General features: G+C 38.2%; 1 protein-coding gene across 6 annotated transcripts in view; it reads left to right on the top strand.

Moving 5' to 3' along the window:
* DENND5B (DENN domain containing 5B) overlaps nt 1-13,957 on the top strand; it is a 187,813-nt gene that overhangs the window by 127,691 nt on the left and 46,165 nt on the right. For 3 of the 6 annotated variants that reach the window (XM_060657998.2, XM_060657999.2, XM_060657997.2), the window contains 5 exons: nt 5,138-5,231; nt 6,055-6,165; nt 9,305-9,436; nt 11,063-11,215; nt 12,080-12,158. In XM_060657998.2, coding sequence (XP_060513981.2) covers nt 5,138-5,231; nt 6,055-6,165; nt 9,305-9,436; nt 11,063-11,215; nt 12,080-12,158 — 569 coding nt within the window. The remainder of the gene's footprint in view (nt 1-5,137; nt 5,232-6,054; nt 6,166-9,304; nt 9,437-11,062; nt 11,216-12,079; nt 12,159-13,957) is intronic. The other 3 variants (XM_060658003.2, XM_060658002.2, XM_060658001.2) reach the window with 1 other exon arrangement.

Below are 13,957 nucleotides of genomic sequence, written 5' to 3'. Positions count from 1 at the left end.
AACTTTGATTAAACTCTTTTATTTAAATAGATTGTCTAAACTTCAATGAAGTCAGTAGTGGAAGATGATTCATGAGGAAGGTGGAAAAGTTATGTATTCACAATGAAATCTTACCCTCCTATAGAAAATGCAAGTCTTTATACTAAGATCTTGGAAAGGAAGATTGTGGAGATAATTTAATGTGCTGCTTACAAGACAGAAATAAATAGCTAATGACTGAAAATGTTACCTTACTTAGGTAATTTGCAGGGGTTTGCCCTCCATTAAAGAAGTGTTTCTGCTCTTTTAACCCTTTTTTTAAGTTTATTTATATATTTTGAGGGCATGGGGGCAGAGAGAGGGGGGTGAAGAGAGAATCCCAAGCAGGCCCTGCACAGAGCCCAGTGCGAGGCTTGAACTCACAAACTGTTAAGATCATGATCTGAGCCAAAGTCAGGAGTCAGATGCTTAACCGACAAAGTCACCCAGGTGCCCCTATTCCTGCTTTTTTAAACACTGAACTTAAAAGTGTGCTAAGACATATTGACCAGTATGGGGGTTCAAACCTTCCAGATGATTGTACTAGATATAATATTCTATTTTTCAGAAATGAATGAGAATTTTCCATCAGAACAGACTAGTCATCAGCTTACTTATTTTTTCCTACGCTTGTAAAATATCCTAATTGTATGAATTACTTTTATATTAGTGGACTATTAATTTAAATCGTTTTCATTTCATTTAAATAGTATTTCCTTTTAATAGCATTAGGTTGTTCATTCATTTATTTATCAAATATTTATGGAACCCCTACTGTATGTGAGACAGTGTCCTGTTCACTGGGAATTTAGCAGTGAACAAAACAACAGAAGTCCTTGCTTTCAAGGAGGAGGAGACAAAGGAACTTAATATGTAAAATAAATAACCTATCAGGTAGTGATAAGATTTGTGAAGAAAAATAAAGCAGAAAAGGGAAGTGTAGGGAGTGTTAAATAGGGAAGATTTCAACTTTAAAATCTTACTGCAGTATTTTCTTGCTTTTAATCTTGTATATAATCCCAAGGTTGAGCCCTAAGCATTACATTTTCAGGTATATTGTAGTCTGAAAGAGAAAAGGTCTAAGAACTCATGGCAGGATAAAGAGATTTATAACCATGCCTCTGCAAATGGCTGACCAACTATTAGAATTTCATAGGCTGCTTATGAAACAAAAGCAAATAAGCAATCATTAGTATTTCAGCAAATGTGATCATCTTTGGCAACAATATGCTTAGTAAATGAGACTTAATAATGAAAAGAACAAAATAATTCCTTGACAAGACCAGGAATGGGTATAGTTCATCATAATTTTCTCAAGCAGATGATCATTTCCTTGTTTTGAAAATAAAATAGAAACAAAATTAAAAATTTTTGTCCCACAGGAGTGTATAGTGAGATGCTACTTACATCATGTAAATTAATATTTACCCTTTTCTTTACCTAAAGCCTTTTCCACTTTTGCCTGCCAAGGAAACTGTTCTGCCATTTGTATTCTCCTTTTCTTTATTTATTATATAAATTCATTGGCTTGTTTTTATAGTCTATTTTTACTATTTATTTGACCCACTCTGTCCATTAACCCTAATTTTTTAAATTCCTGAACAAATTTTACTATGTTTTACTGACCTTTTTTGCTACAGGGCTATTTCCAAAGCCCCCAGCCCTTTATACATTTTGTTACTTATACTTCCCCTTTGTTTATTATATAAATTTATCATCTGGTGTTTATATTCTGCTTCAGAGTTGTGAAAGAAAAACAATATTCATGGTTCCTGTTGAAGATTTGAGACACACTTTATTCAAGGGGGGCCATGTAGGGACTGTTGCACTGAGGGCTTGCAGTGGGAGAGAGGGAGATTGAACTTTATTCCAAATACAATATGTGATAAGTAGGAATTTATAGTCAAGTAGCAGAGTGGAAAAAAACTTACTAAGAGGAAACATCAAAAGTAAGGTGAGGGGTGGATTTTGACTAAACCAACCTGACAGGATTCTTGCTGAAGGCAGGCCTGGGTGATCAGACATCACCTGGGGGGTTATGGATGATGTAGAAACTGATCAGACATTGAGAATGATCAAATACTGAGGATGGGGGCTCTCCTGCTAAACTGACTTAGCAACGTTCTTGTCAAAACTGGATTTTATAAGGAAGTGCACAGAGTGACCTAGGAGAAGGTTCAGAAGCCTAACTAAGGTTTGATCAAGTGAAGAATCTTTCTTTGTCAGTGCCTTAATATTCTTTTTTTCTGGATCTTCCTTCTCAGTCACCCCAGTTTTCTTTGTATCCTTTTTACAGTCTTACTTTAATACTTCGTTATTGGGACATTTCCAAGGTCTCTACTTCAACGATTTATCACTAGGACTTGGTATTTTTTGTCCCAATATAAACCTATTTTTTAATTTTTTTATTTATTTATTTTTATTTTAAAGCCTATTTTTTTAAACTATTTTAAGAGGGACTACCTTTCTTGATGTCATTTTTATCATAATTATTCAGTGTTCCTCTAAATAGCAGACTGAAATGAGATGATTCAGAAGCTTGAAACCAAAGGCATGCATAAATTATTTTAAAAGCAACAAAAGAAGCTGCATTCTTATTTTAAGCTTTTTGTAAATTGCATACTTTATTAAATAAAAAAATAAAAATGATGAACTGTCAGTAATACAATATGACTTTTCCTGAGTGGCAAAAGTATGAATTCATTTTTTAAAATTTACATAGCTCTGTGCTATCAAGAATATACACAAGAGTAGATATTCTTTTTTTTTTTAATTTTTTTTTTTTCAACGTTTTTTATTTATTTTTGGGACAGAGAGAGACAGAGCATGAACGGGGGAGGGGCAGAGAGAGAGGGAGACACAGAATCGGAAACAGGCTCCAGGCTCCGAGCCATCAGCCCAGAGCCTGACGCGGGGCTCGAACTCACGGACCGCGAGATCGTGACCTGGCTGAAGTCGGACGCTTAACCGACTGCGCCCCCCAGGCGCCCCAAGAGTAGATATTCTTAGAAAAGTGTGATGAATACATAGTCATGGGGATAACTCAAGATTTGAGAAATTTTTAAAAATGGTTTGATTTAAAATAATATACGCTCACTAGAAAATTTAGAATACTTGAAAGTGATAGGGTAAATTTTAAAACACCCATAATGCCATCACCATGAGATGTCAACATTTCTTGTCATGCTCTTTCATTGCATAGATCATGGTGTGCGTGTCCATGTTTACTTTTTCACAAAATTAGGAGATTATTTATACAATGTTTTATCTTGTTTTTCCCATTCATTATTGTACCATGAACATTCTCCTATCTTAATATTCCTAGCAACTTTTTTAATGATTACATATTTCATTATATAGCACCCCCTACTGTTGAACAGTTAGGTTGTTTTGAGCACATTTACTTGATCCTGATTAACTCTTGGTTGTAAGATCTGTTATTAACTCAAAAGCTTTTTGGAAAATTTATACATTAAACATGTATATGGAATAGAAGACACATTAATTTTAGGAACATTTAAAGGCCAAACTATGAGTCTTGGATTAAGGAAACAATTTGTTATTACATACATGTTGTGAGGAATGTCTGTAAGCCTAAATGTTAGACTGGATTTCTGATTATGTATTTAGAGTGTATTTATAGAAAGTCCAGGTGATGTACAGACTGCCAAAAAAACAGTGACAGACATACCAGCTCTTCGAGAGTTTATAGTAGAGAGGATTTTATAGGAATAGAGATAAGTGATTGTAACACAATGTGATAGGTAATAAAATTGGGGAGTATAAGAAGGGCAAACAGTTTAGAATTGAAAGAATTAAAGAACATTTTCTGTGTAACATTGAAGCTATCTGAAAGAATAGAAATTGGGAGGAAACTTCAGGGACAAAGGCTCAAAGGTGACAGAACTGACCCCATTGGAAACACTGACTTAGTTGAAAATAACTGGAGTTATAAGATGGTACTAAGTGTAGCAGAGAGATTGGGTGAGCTAAGAATTGAATGATAGCCATTGGATATGACAGTTAAGGATATAAATGGCTTCAAGAGCATTGTCGGGGGAAGCTTATTTGAGATAAACCGAACATCCATAGGTAACTAAGTAGAAGCCTTATATGTAATCTTTTAAGAATTTTTACAGGAAAGAGTGAAGCAAGAAACTTACACATAACTGTAGAGGGTCAAGAGAGAGACCAGCATGCTTGTAAGCTGAAGGGAAATTATTCAGTTGAGAAAGAAAAATTGGAGATTCAGAAAAAGATGACTAGGGTCACCTGGGTGGCTCAGTTGCTTAAGCGTCCAACTTCAGCTCAGGTTATGATCTCATGGTTCGTGAGTTCAAGCCCTACATCGGGCCCCACACTGACCTGACCATGCAGAGCCTGCTTAGGATTCTCTCTCTCTCTCCCTCTTTCTCTCCCCTCCCCCATTTGTACACTCTCCCTCTCAAAATGAATAAACTTAAAAAAATAAAAGAAAGAGATAGTTAATGCGGCAGGTTGAAGAAAGCAAGAGAGAATTAGTCAAGGAGTTTCTTACAGGTGGCAGTAATAGTTTTGAGCTATGGCCAGTATATTTTATACTTTGGGATTAGAAGAAAGATGAAATGTCTGTGTATACATCGTTTAAGCCAAAGGCAGGCAATTGAGGGGAGGCCCTTGAGGATAAAGCGAAAGGTTTGGAACAGTTTTTGAGGGGAATGGGAGAGAGGTGATAAAGGGCATGACAAATCAACCACTAATCTACTATAGATATGAGAAGTTACACGATAGTATTCATCCAGGGTTTGGGGCTCTGTTGGACAGTAAAGTGGAAAGGAGAGGATCATTATGAGGTGATAGTATGTATTTTTTTAACCTCAGTTTTTAAAAAGTACTGATTGTAGTGATGGTTACATGTCTCTGAATATAATAAAAACCCCTGGAATTGTATGCTTTAAATGGGTGTATTGTGTGGTATTTAATTACATTACAATAAAGACATTACATATTTAAAGAATTGGTTGAAAAATAAGTATTGTTAGTCTTTTAAACAGTACATTTTTTCTATTTTAGAGATAAGTGATCGCTTTCTTGTTGTTTGTTTTAACCTGCACCTTCTTGGGTATGGCTATTTTTCCAGTCGCTGGGTGAGTCGGAGCGCCACGGCGCAGCGCAGGAAAGACCGCCTTCGCCAACATTCCGAGCACATTGGATTGGACAACGACCTGAGGGAGGTATGTGGGCCGCCTTCCCAGGACGCCTCCATACAAGAGCCATGAACTAGCCTTACTCAGCTCAGCAGTTGTCATGGTGCAAGTTCTTCCGATTTCTTTACAGAATGGTTTTGTTTTATTTTAAAATAGTAATCCTTTTGTACTGACTTTAAAAGAACACCTTTTTGTAATTTTAATACACCTAAAATACGGCCCTAAAACAAGTCTCCCTGTGTACCACATCAAGTAAAGGCTAAGTTTAAGATACATTTTTGGTCAGTATGTCTCCTGTGGGGGGAAAAAGTATACAAGAAACATATTTTAAGTTTCAAGCATAATTTAAACCTAGAATAAAGATGCATTTCCTTGTGCTTTATCCTTGAATTGTGGACACCATTTTTTAAAGTGTTTAGAAATTATTTTTGAATTAAGATTTTTATGCTTTATTTGTACTACTTAAAAATACAAGCATAGTTATACATTTGAATAATTATAAGTAAGTTTTGGTTATTGTAATCAAAGAAAAATGCAATCGGAAGATCTGTTAACTATTTTCTAAACTCAGATGTGTAAAATAAAGCAGAAAACATCATTCCAAATATCTATTGCTTTTTTGTTGAAATGTTCATACATTTATGATTTTAAACATTTTCTTTAAAATTGAAGCATAATCTGTCTAGTGCTTTTCTTTGTGCTATCATATTTTCTTCTTTCCCCTCCCTTTTGCTGTGACTTTATATCATATGCATGCACATTTTGCTGGTCTTTTTCTCCCTGTCCTTCTTTTTTTTTTTTTTTTTTTTTTTTTGGCTTTTCTGTCATTGGCACTTCTCCATCCTCTTAGCCTTCCGGGGAACTTTTGGTCTGTCAGAACTCCATGGCATTCTGGGAGTGGGATCAGGGTCTACCTCCTCCTGCACGACTTCCTAAAAAATCCTTCTCTGAGTGCTGCCTGGTATGTTCTTTGCCTGAAAGTGCTTTGCAGATGTTCCTGAATCTTGTCTTTGGTGTCCTTGAATTATCCACATGTGTGTGTGCATATAGCTGTAGAGCCTCACATCACCTTGTGACGTGAATTGTCAGCCCCTCCATTTTGCTCTCCACTTCCTGTTATGTTTGATACCTTTTCTTGGTGGTGTGCGCTAATGCAAGTAATTCTGAACTCTTGGCAGGTAAAACTAATTATTCAGATTCCTTATTAGTGGTATTTTGACAGGTAAGGGGGGAGTTGTGGAGGGACCAGACGTAGCCCTTGTGTTCTTTCAAAGGAGAAATATATTAAATGTTCAAACTCCCTTTAAGTATTTTGCAGAAATTCAGAAATAATTCATTTTTGAGCAGTTTTTCTTTTCTGGCTGGGTTTTACTCCACAGTATTTTAATGAACTTCCTGATCTGTTTTTTGAGGGTTTTTGTTGTTGTTGTTTTGGTTTGGTTTTTTATTGTTTTACTTTGAAACGTGTTTCCTCTCTTCCTGGTCTGTATTTTATGTGGTAAGAAAAGCAGATCATCAGTATAGAATTTTAGTTCTAAGAGGAACCCTTGAGGTCACCTTGTCCAACATTACATGAAGTCCAAGAGACTTGCCCAGAGTTAAATGGACACACAAGGCAGAGCTGGGCCTATAGCCCAGGACTGCTGATAGCCAAACTGGTCCTCTTCCCAGTAACCCTGTTTACCAGGTTGCACTCAACAGCTCCTCACCTGAGGACAAGAGGAACTTAGGACTCCTGGTTTGTTATTTTTGGCTTTGACAGAAATGAAGAAGAGCATAGTAGAAATCTCAGAAGAAATCTGGGGTCACTTCCTTTTAGTAGTAAAATGAACTTCTTATAAAGACATTCCTTGTGAAAGATTTCTCTTTCTTCTCCACTTTTCACCTTAAAGTACACCTTTTCCTCCAACTGCCCCAAAGAAAATTACATTTTTATCATCACTTGTTTACTATAAAGGCAAGTGCTCTATTTCTTGCAATGTACATAGGCAGCCTCACTTCTTGTGAGGAAGGGCCTCCTGCCACCCCCTGTATCCTCTGTGTGCATGTCCGAGGAATGTTGCTCATTCCATGGCTTCACCAGAGATGTTCAGGAGAAGACTGGGCCCTATGGCATTCGCTGTTGGCTGATAATCATATTGCCCCATATGTGCTGTGTACTTGGTAAATATGACCAGTCAAAGGATAACCCCATTCTAGCTTGTTTTCATTTATAAAATAGAATGTACACTTTAACAGGGCTTTATTCTTAATCCAGTTATTTACTTAATAACATAATTGTTCGTATATTTTTGAAAAAACAGAAATGCCAAGACCTGTTTCTAGTCTCTAGCCTGACAGTGTTCCTCACTCCTTCTAGCCAGTGTTTCTTCCTAAGCTAAGACTGAATCTTCACTCTTCTGGAGGACTGAGTCACAGTAGTTCTCTGCATTTGCACAAGTCCTAAAGGTGGAAGAACAGACACAGGGAAGAAACAACCCCTTTAACATTTGCCAGTTAACATTTGTTTTTACCAGCCTTTTATCTCTGATTTGTAATAATCCAGATAATATCTATACCACCTGAAATGTTAGGAAATGCAGGTGTTATAATTCTCATATAGGATCTCTGCCTTGTATCTCAGGTGGGTTTTGCTGAAGCTTTTCATTTCCTGCGTTTTGAAAACTAACCTTCAGGATGTTTTGGTAGACCTTATTACCCTTAACTTCCCTGGTGGTGATAGTTGTCTCTCATTTTCAATTTTCCCTCTTTCTTTGACCTTCTAAAAAAGATTTGAAGCCAAAAATATAGACACAAATATAATGGAAACTAAGTATTTGTAGCGTTCATTTTTTAAAAATCTTTCCTTAAAATGATTGCGCTAGAAAGGAAACATTTTCTGTTTATGCAGTAGCAGGTACACTGATCAGCCAAATCCCTAATCAGTGGGATTTTTTAGAAATTTGTACAAGATTTAGCAGATTATTTGTCTTCCAAAGGGAAATATTTTAAATGTACAAACTCCCTTTTATTTAAAGAATGCAAAGGATTTTACACATCTTCCCTTACAATATCAAATTCTTCCCTTAAGATAGTAAAGATAGATTTCACATATGTGCCTGTGGGAGGATGTGCTGGCTTACAATCTCTCTCTCCCCTCAACAAACTGCTAGTTTTACTATATCACTTAGAGTAGTTATTCTCTAAAAATGGTCCTAAGACACTTGGACTTTGCGGAGATTCTGCCCCGTGGTCCTGATGCAAACGTAAAGTATGTAGATGAGCTTTTGCAGGTGGCACAGAAAGAAGAGGGACAACCAGCGTCCTGTGGTAATCACCCATAGTGATTTTTTTCCTCCTGGACGTTCACTAACTAAAGCTCAAGAGCAGTGGACTGGATTTCTGTGGTACTCTCTGAGCCATCACTTTCTCTGAAAGTAATATGTTTCCACTTTCTCTTGATTGTGGAACAAGGCACGGAAGGGGGGAATGTAGCAAACAAGTTCAGAGTGAGTTCATGGTCTTTCTTGTGAGGTATGGGGGCATGTATTATGCCCATTTTACAAGTAAGCAAATATGCCTGAGGTTATAAAATTAGTTGCAACCAGGTTTTAGAGCTCCTGATTTCACTGTTGTGACTTGATTAAAAGCAAAGGGTTGGGTTGGAGAGCACTGCCCAAGAGGGTAGGAGTGTGTTCAGTCTCGATCTGTGGGGAGAGGAGGAAACCAGTGATCTGAGAATCACTGGTTTCTTGTAGAACCTTGGATTAGTAATCCAGAAACCCCAATTTTTTTCATCCCCATCATGCTCCTGACTAATCACAACCTCGGATATTCCCAGTAAAAAGATTAAACTAGATGAGATTAGATTCCATCGTATTTTGAATGTGTTTTAACCTGATGGGGTTTCTGTCACCCTCATTTTCACAGGGGTTAACATTTGGAAAGTGAGGAGAGTACGAATGCCCTCTGCCTTTAGGTGGCACTAAAACTTGAATTGCTATTGCATGAATACACTTATGGCCTTCTTTGCATCTTGTTGTTTCTGCACTTATTTGTGTAATGTTAAGAAAGGAGAGTATCTGATGTTTACGTATTTAAAAATACTCTTTAATTTTTAGAAATATATGCAAGAGGCGCGAAGTTTAGGAAAAAACCTGAGGCAACCCAAATTGTCAGACCTTTCTCCTGCAGTGATTGCACAGACCAACTGCAAATTTGTAGAAGGCTTATTAAAAGAATGTAGAATGAAGGTACGTATTACTCACTGATGGAAGACGGTGTGCTATCATGTTAATTCCATTTGTGAGGCTAAGATGAACTGAATCAGCTCCCATCTGAGCCTGCAGCTTTCTTCGAAGAAAACTTTTCCTGGGGTATAAACCTCACGTACTCTTTACTGAGGTCATGAATTTTCACGGGTTCTCTGTTGCCCATAGAATCAGTGACATGGGAGCCCTGCACAATTTCTCTCACCTCTTCAGTCATTGCTGTTTTTTTCTCCAACATGAACAGGATAGTAAGCCAGTCAGAAGTTGTGTCAGGAATGTGGTCATCTTATGCGAAAGGCAACACGGTTTTTGTGTAGAACCTTGTTCATGCCCATCATGTATGTATACCCATGAGGAAGAAGACCTTAGCTATAGGTTAGGTTTGTATATATTAACACACTAGTCTCTTCTCAGATAGCTGTGTTCATCAAAGGCGATAATACAAACTGACAAAATTCAGGACATCATTTTAGCCAGTAATTCCATTCTTTTATTTGACAGTCACTTCTGGAGTACCTTCTGTGTATTCAGTATATACACTGGTTTCAGTATCAGCATACAGTGTTGAATCAGAGAGATGGTCTCGACCTTAAAGAACTAGATTCTCTCTCACTTTACATTTGATAAGTGCAGCTAAGACTGCTGTAAGTTGCTTACTTGAAACTAATTTCTATTTCCTTTTTTTTTTTTTTTCTTTTTTTTTCAACGTTTTTTTATTTTTATTTTTGGGACAGAGAGAGACAGAGCATGAATGGGGGAGGGGCAGAGAGAGAGAGGGAGACACAGAATCGGAAACAGGCTCCAGGCTCCGAGCCATCAGCCCAGAGCCTGACGCGGGGCTCGAACTCACGGACCGCGAGATCGTGACCTGGCTGAAGTCGGACGCTTAACCGACTGCGCCACCCAGGCGCCCCTATTTCCTTTTTATTTTCTGGTGCATACTCATGAGCAGAGACAAGATAAAAGAGGAAAAGAGGAAGGAAAAAGAGACCTGGTTCACTCACAAATTAGGGAGTTCTGAAAAAATTTAGAGCTGTTTGTGTTGTCGTTTTTGCCTAAGTGTAGTCAAAGCTAACTGCAGGTACCTTCAGTCTGCCAACGTGCAGGGGCAGTGGAGGCTTAGTTGCAGTGGCAGGATGGGTTTCACATTCTTCTCATTTCCTGGGTCTGGTGTGATTCCCCAAAGTTATTCAAGCTAGTATTCTGAAAACTGTCCATCATAAATGTTTACTTGAGGATACTTTCATATAATATCATATTCTCCCACTAGTGACCCCGTATTTGTCTGACAAAATAATAAAACTATATGTGATATTACTGCAGTTATTTGACCACAGAAATTAAGATACTTTTCCCAAAGTGATGAAAAATCTACAATTATAAGTATAATGAAGGGATGGGGGACTGGCTCAGTAGGTGGAGTGTGCCACTCTCGATCTCGGGGCTGTGGATTCAAGCCCCACGTGGGGTGTAGAGCCTATTAAAAAAAAATAATCTTAAAAAAAAGGTGTAATGAAAGGAACCCAGGTGTCTGATCTAGTAGTTGACTTGTTGGCTTTTTTACTTCACTACTGGGATAACACTTGTGACCACATGTGATGTTCTCAGACAAAACGCATGTTGGTGGAGAAGATGGGACATGAAGCAGTGGAACTGGGCCATGGAGAAGCAAACATAACCGGCTTGGAGGAGAACACCTTGATCGCCAGTCTCTGTGACCTGCTGGAAAGGATATGGAGCCACGGCCTGCAGATTAAGCAGGTAATAGTCTCAGGAGGTCCTGGTGATGTGGCTCGTTAGGAACCCTCTCAAGAAATGTCACAAAGAGAAAAAGATAAACATTAAAGGGTATGTTTCTTTGTCACGGGATAACGGGAAATGCACCATAGGCTTTTTAATTCCAGAAAAAGAAAATAAAACCCATGATTAAGAGGTGGTTTGGGGCTCTTTTCCTGGTAAACAGAAAAGGATAAAACAGCACATTTACTGCAGAGGCCATATCCCCTGTTGAGTGTCTGCTTTCGTCACTGTCCAGGAAAAAAAATCTGTTAGCCAGAATTAACCTTCTTTACCATTTTAAGGTACCTAGTTATTCAGGGTGCAAAAAATCAAATGGTTTCTTTGTTTTTGTCCCTCTTATCTCCTGTTCTGATTGTTTTCTGTTGTGAGCATGTTCTTTCTTCCTCCCCTTTTCTTTCTCCTCTGGCTTTTTTCTTCCATAGTTGGCATTCCATACACACAAACATATTTTGCATATGGATATACATAAATACACTCTGTGCTGCTAGAGCCTTTTAATTCTGTGGTTACTAGTGTGGCCAGTGTAGACAGTCCTAAACATACAATTAAATAACAATTGAGCTGAAGTTCAGAAGTCTATGCGTACTTCTGGCGTCTCTTTAGCTGCCCTTCCCCAGGCTATTGCTAATCTTCTCAGTGAGACAAAGGATGACCCTCCTTTCACAAGGAGTGAGTTGCTCAGAATATTACACAGCTGAGAATGGATGAGCTTGTATCTCCAAACATCAAAATGGCCATTTCAACGTGAATGGTTTTGATAAGAAATTATTTTTTGATTAATTAGTTCTTATAAGATGAAAAATTTTTTGTGCCTTGTAATTTCAGGGGAAGTCAGCTTTGTGGTCACATTTAATTCAGTTTCAGGACAGAGAAGAGAAACAAGAGCATCTTGCAGAATCACCAGGTGAGAGTTCATTGGTTTGTTTTCTGCGGAACTGGTGGCATTGGACCATGGGAAGAATCAGTAGGATACGGCTTTGTCTATACCTCCTCTCTCTCTCTCTCTCAGGCTGAAACTTACCCATCTTGCCAGTAGTGGGGTAAGGCAGAAGGAGCAATAGTCACTTGACCTTTCTGATCTTCATCCACAAGACAGGGAAAATAATGTTACGCTATATAAGACTATAATGTTGATTAAATGAGATAACATGTGAAAACCCCTAATGAATTGTAAAGGATCATACAAGTATACCTTACTCTCACCACTGTTAGGCTGTAGTGTATCCTGGGTTTTTTTCCTTAAAGTTTTATACACCCATCATTAATAATCTTTCAGAGAAAAAACATGTATATGTATATATGCCTCAAAAGTCTTCAGGAGTCATATTTCTTCTTCAGTTTACAGCAAGACATCACTTGTTAGAAGTGTTGTTATACTTTAGCTAGTTAGAGTTATATAGGGTTCGTAGATATGTATTTTTCTTTATGTAAAATAACCATCTATTTCACAAAAAGTAGAAGTAATGGTGGAAATCTAGTAGAGATAAAATGTTTTATATTAAATCAGCTATTTGGGAACCTTTTCTAAAATTATAGATTACCCAGGATGCCTGGGTGGCTCAGTCAGTTAAGCATCTGACTTCAGTTCAGGTCATGATCTTGCAGTTCATGGGTTCAAGCCCTGCGTGGGGCTCTCTGCTATTAGCACAGAGCCTGCTTCAGATCTCTGTCCCCCTGTCCCTTTGCCTCTCCCCTGCTCATGCTCTTTCTCTCTCTCTCTCTCTCTCTCTCAAAAATAAGCACAAAAATTTTTAAATAAAAAATAAAGTTACAGATTATTTTGCACATTCAGAAATGTTAAAAAAAAAATAGATTTGAAAAAATAAGCCAACCAGCAGCTTAAGAAGGCATTGCAAATATAATTGAAGCATACCCTTCCATTCCCTTCATTGCAGTACTACCCTAAATGTGTTTATTGTTGGAAACCTAGGGGGTTTTTTGTTTTGTTTTGTTTTGTTTTTTTAATGTTATTTATTTTGAGAGAGAGAGGGAGAGAGAGCGCATGCGTACGCACACAACGAGGGAAGGACAGAGAGAAAGGGAGACACAGAACCCAAAGCAGGTTCCAGACTTTGAGCTGTCAGCACAGAGCACAGTGTGGGTCTCGAACTCATTAACCGTGAGACCATGATCTGAGCCGAAGTTGGATGCTTAACTGACTGAGCCACCCAGGCACCCCAGAAACCTAGTTTTTAAATGTGTTTAATCAGACAGCTAGGAATATAAATTGATACTATATGTTATCCTGGAGCTCCACTAAATAGAATGCCTAGGTTCTGATGTCCCAAGATGTAACTGTATTTGTAAAAATTGAGATCAAGTTTAAAAGCGTTCTCTAGTGTCCATCTCCTTTGCCCTTTTCTCTCTTGAAAAAGTAAAAATGCAGGGCGGTTGGGTGGCTTAAGTCAGTTGAGCGTCCAACTTCAGCTCTGGTCACGATCTCACAGTTAGTGGGTTCAAGCCCTGTGTTGGGCACCGTGCTGACAGCTCAGAGCCTGGGGCCTGCTTCTGATTCTGTGTCTCCCTCTCTCTCTGCCCCTCCCCCTCTCATACTCTGTCTCTGTCTCTCAAAAATAAATACTAAAAAAAATAAAAAGGGGGCACCTGGGTGGCTCAGTGAGTTAAGAGTCCGACTTCAGCTCAGGTCACGATCTTGCAGTTTGCGAGTTTGAGCCCCGCATCGGGCTCTGTGCTAACAGCTCG

The sequence above is a fragment of the Panthera onca genome, chromosome B4 (genome assembly GCF_046562875.1).
Source record: "Panthera onca isolate mPanOnc1 chromosome B4, mPanOnc1 haplotype 2, whole genome shotgun sequence".
NCBI classification, from domain to species: domain Eukaryota; kingdom Metazoa; phylum Chordata; class Mammalia; order Carnivora; family Felidae; genus Panthera; species Panthera onca.
Note: the sequence above shows the minus strand (reverse complement) of the source record. Positions and strands in the feature narration are given on the sequence as shown.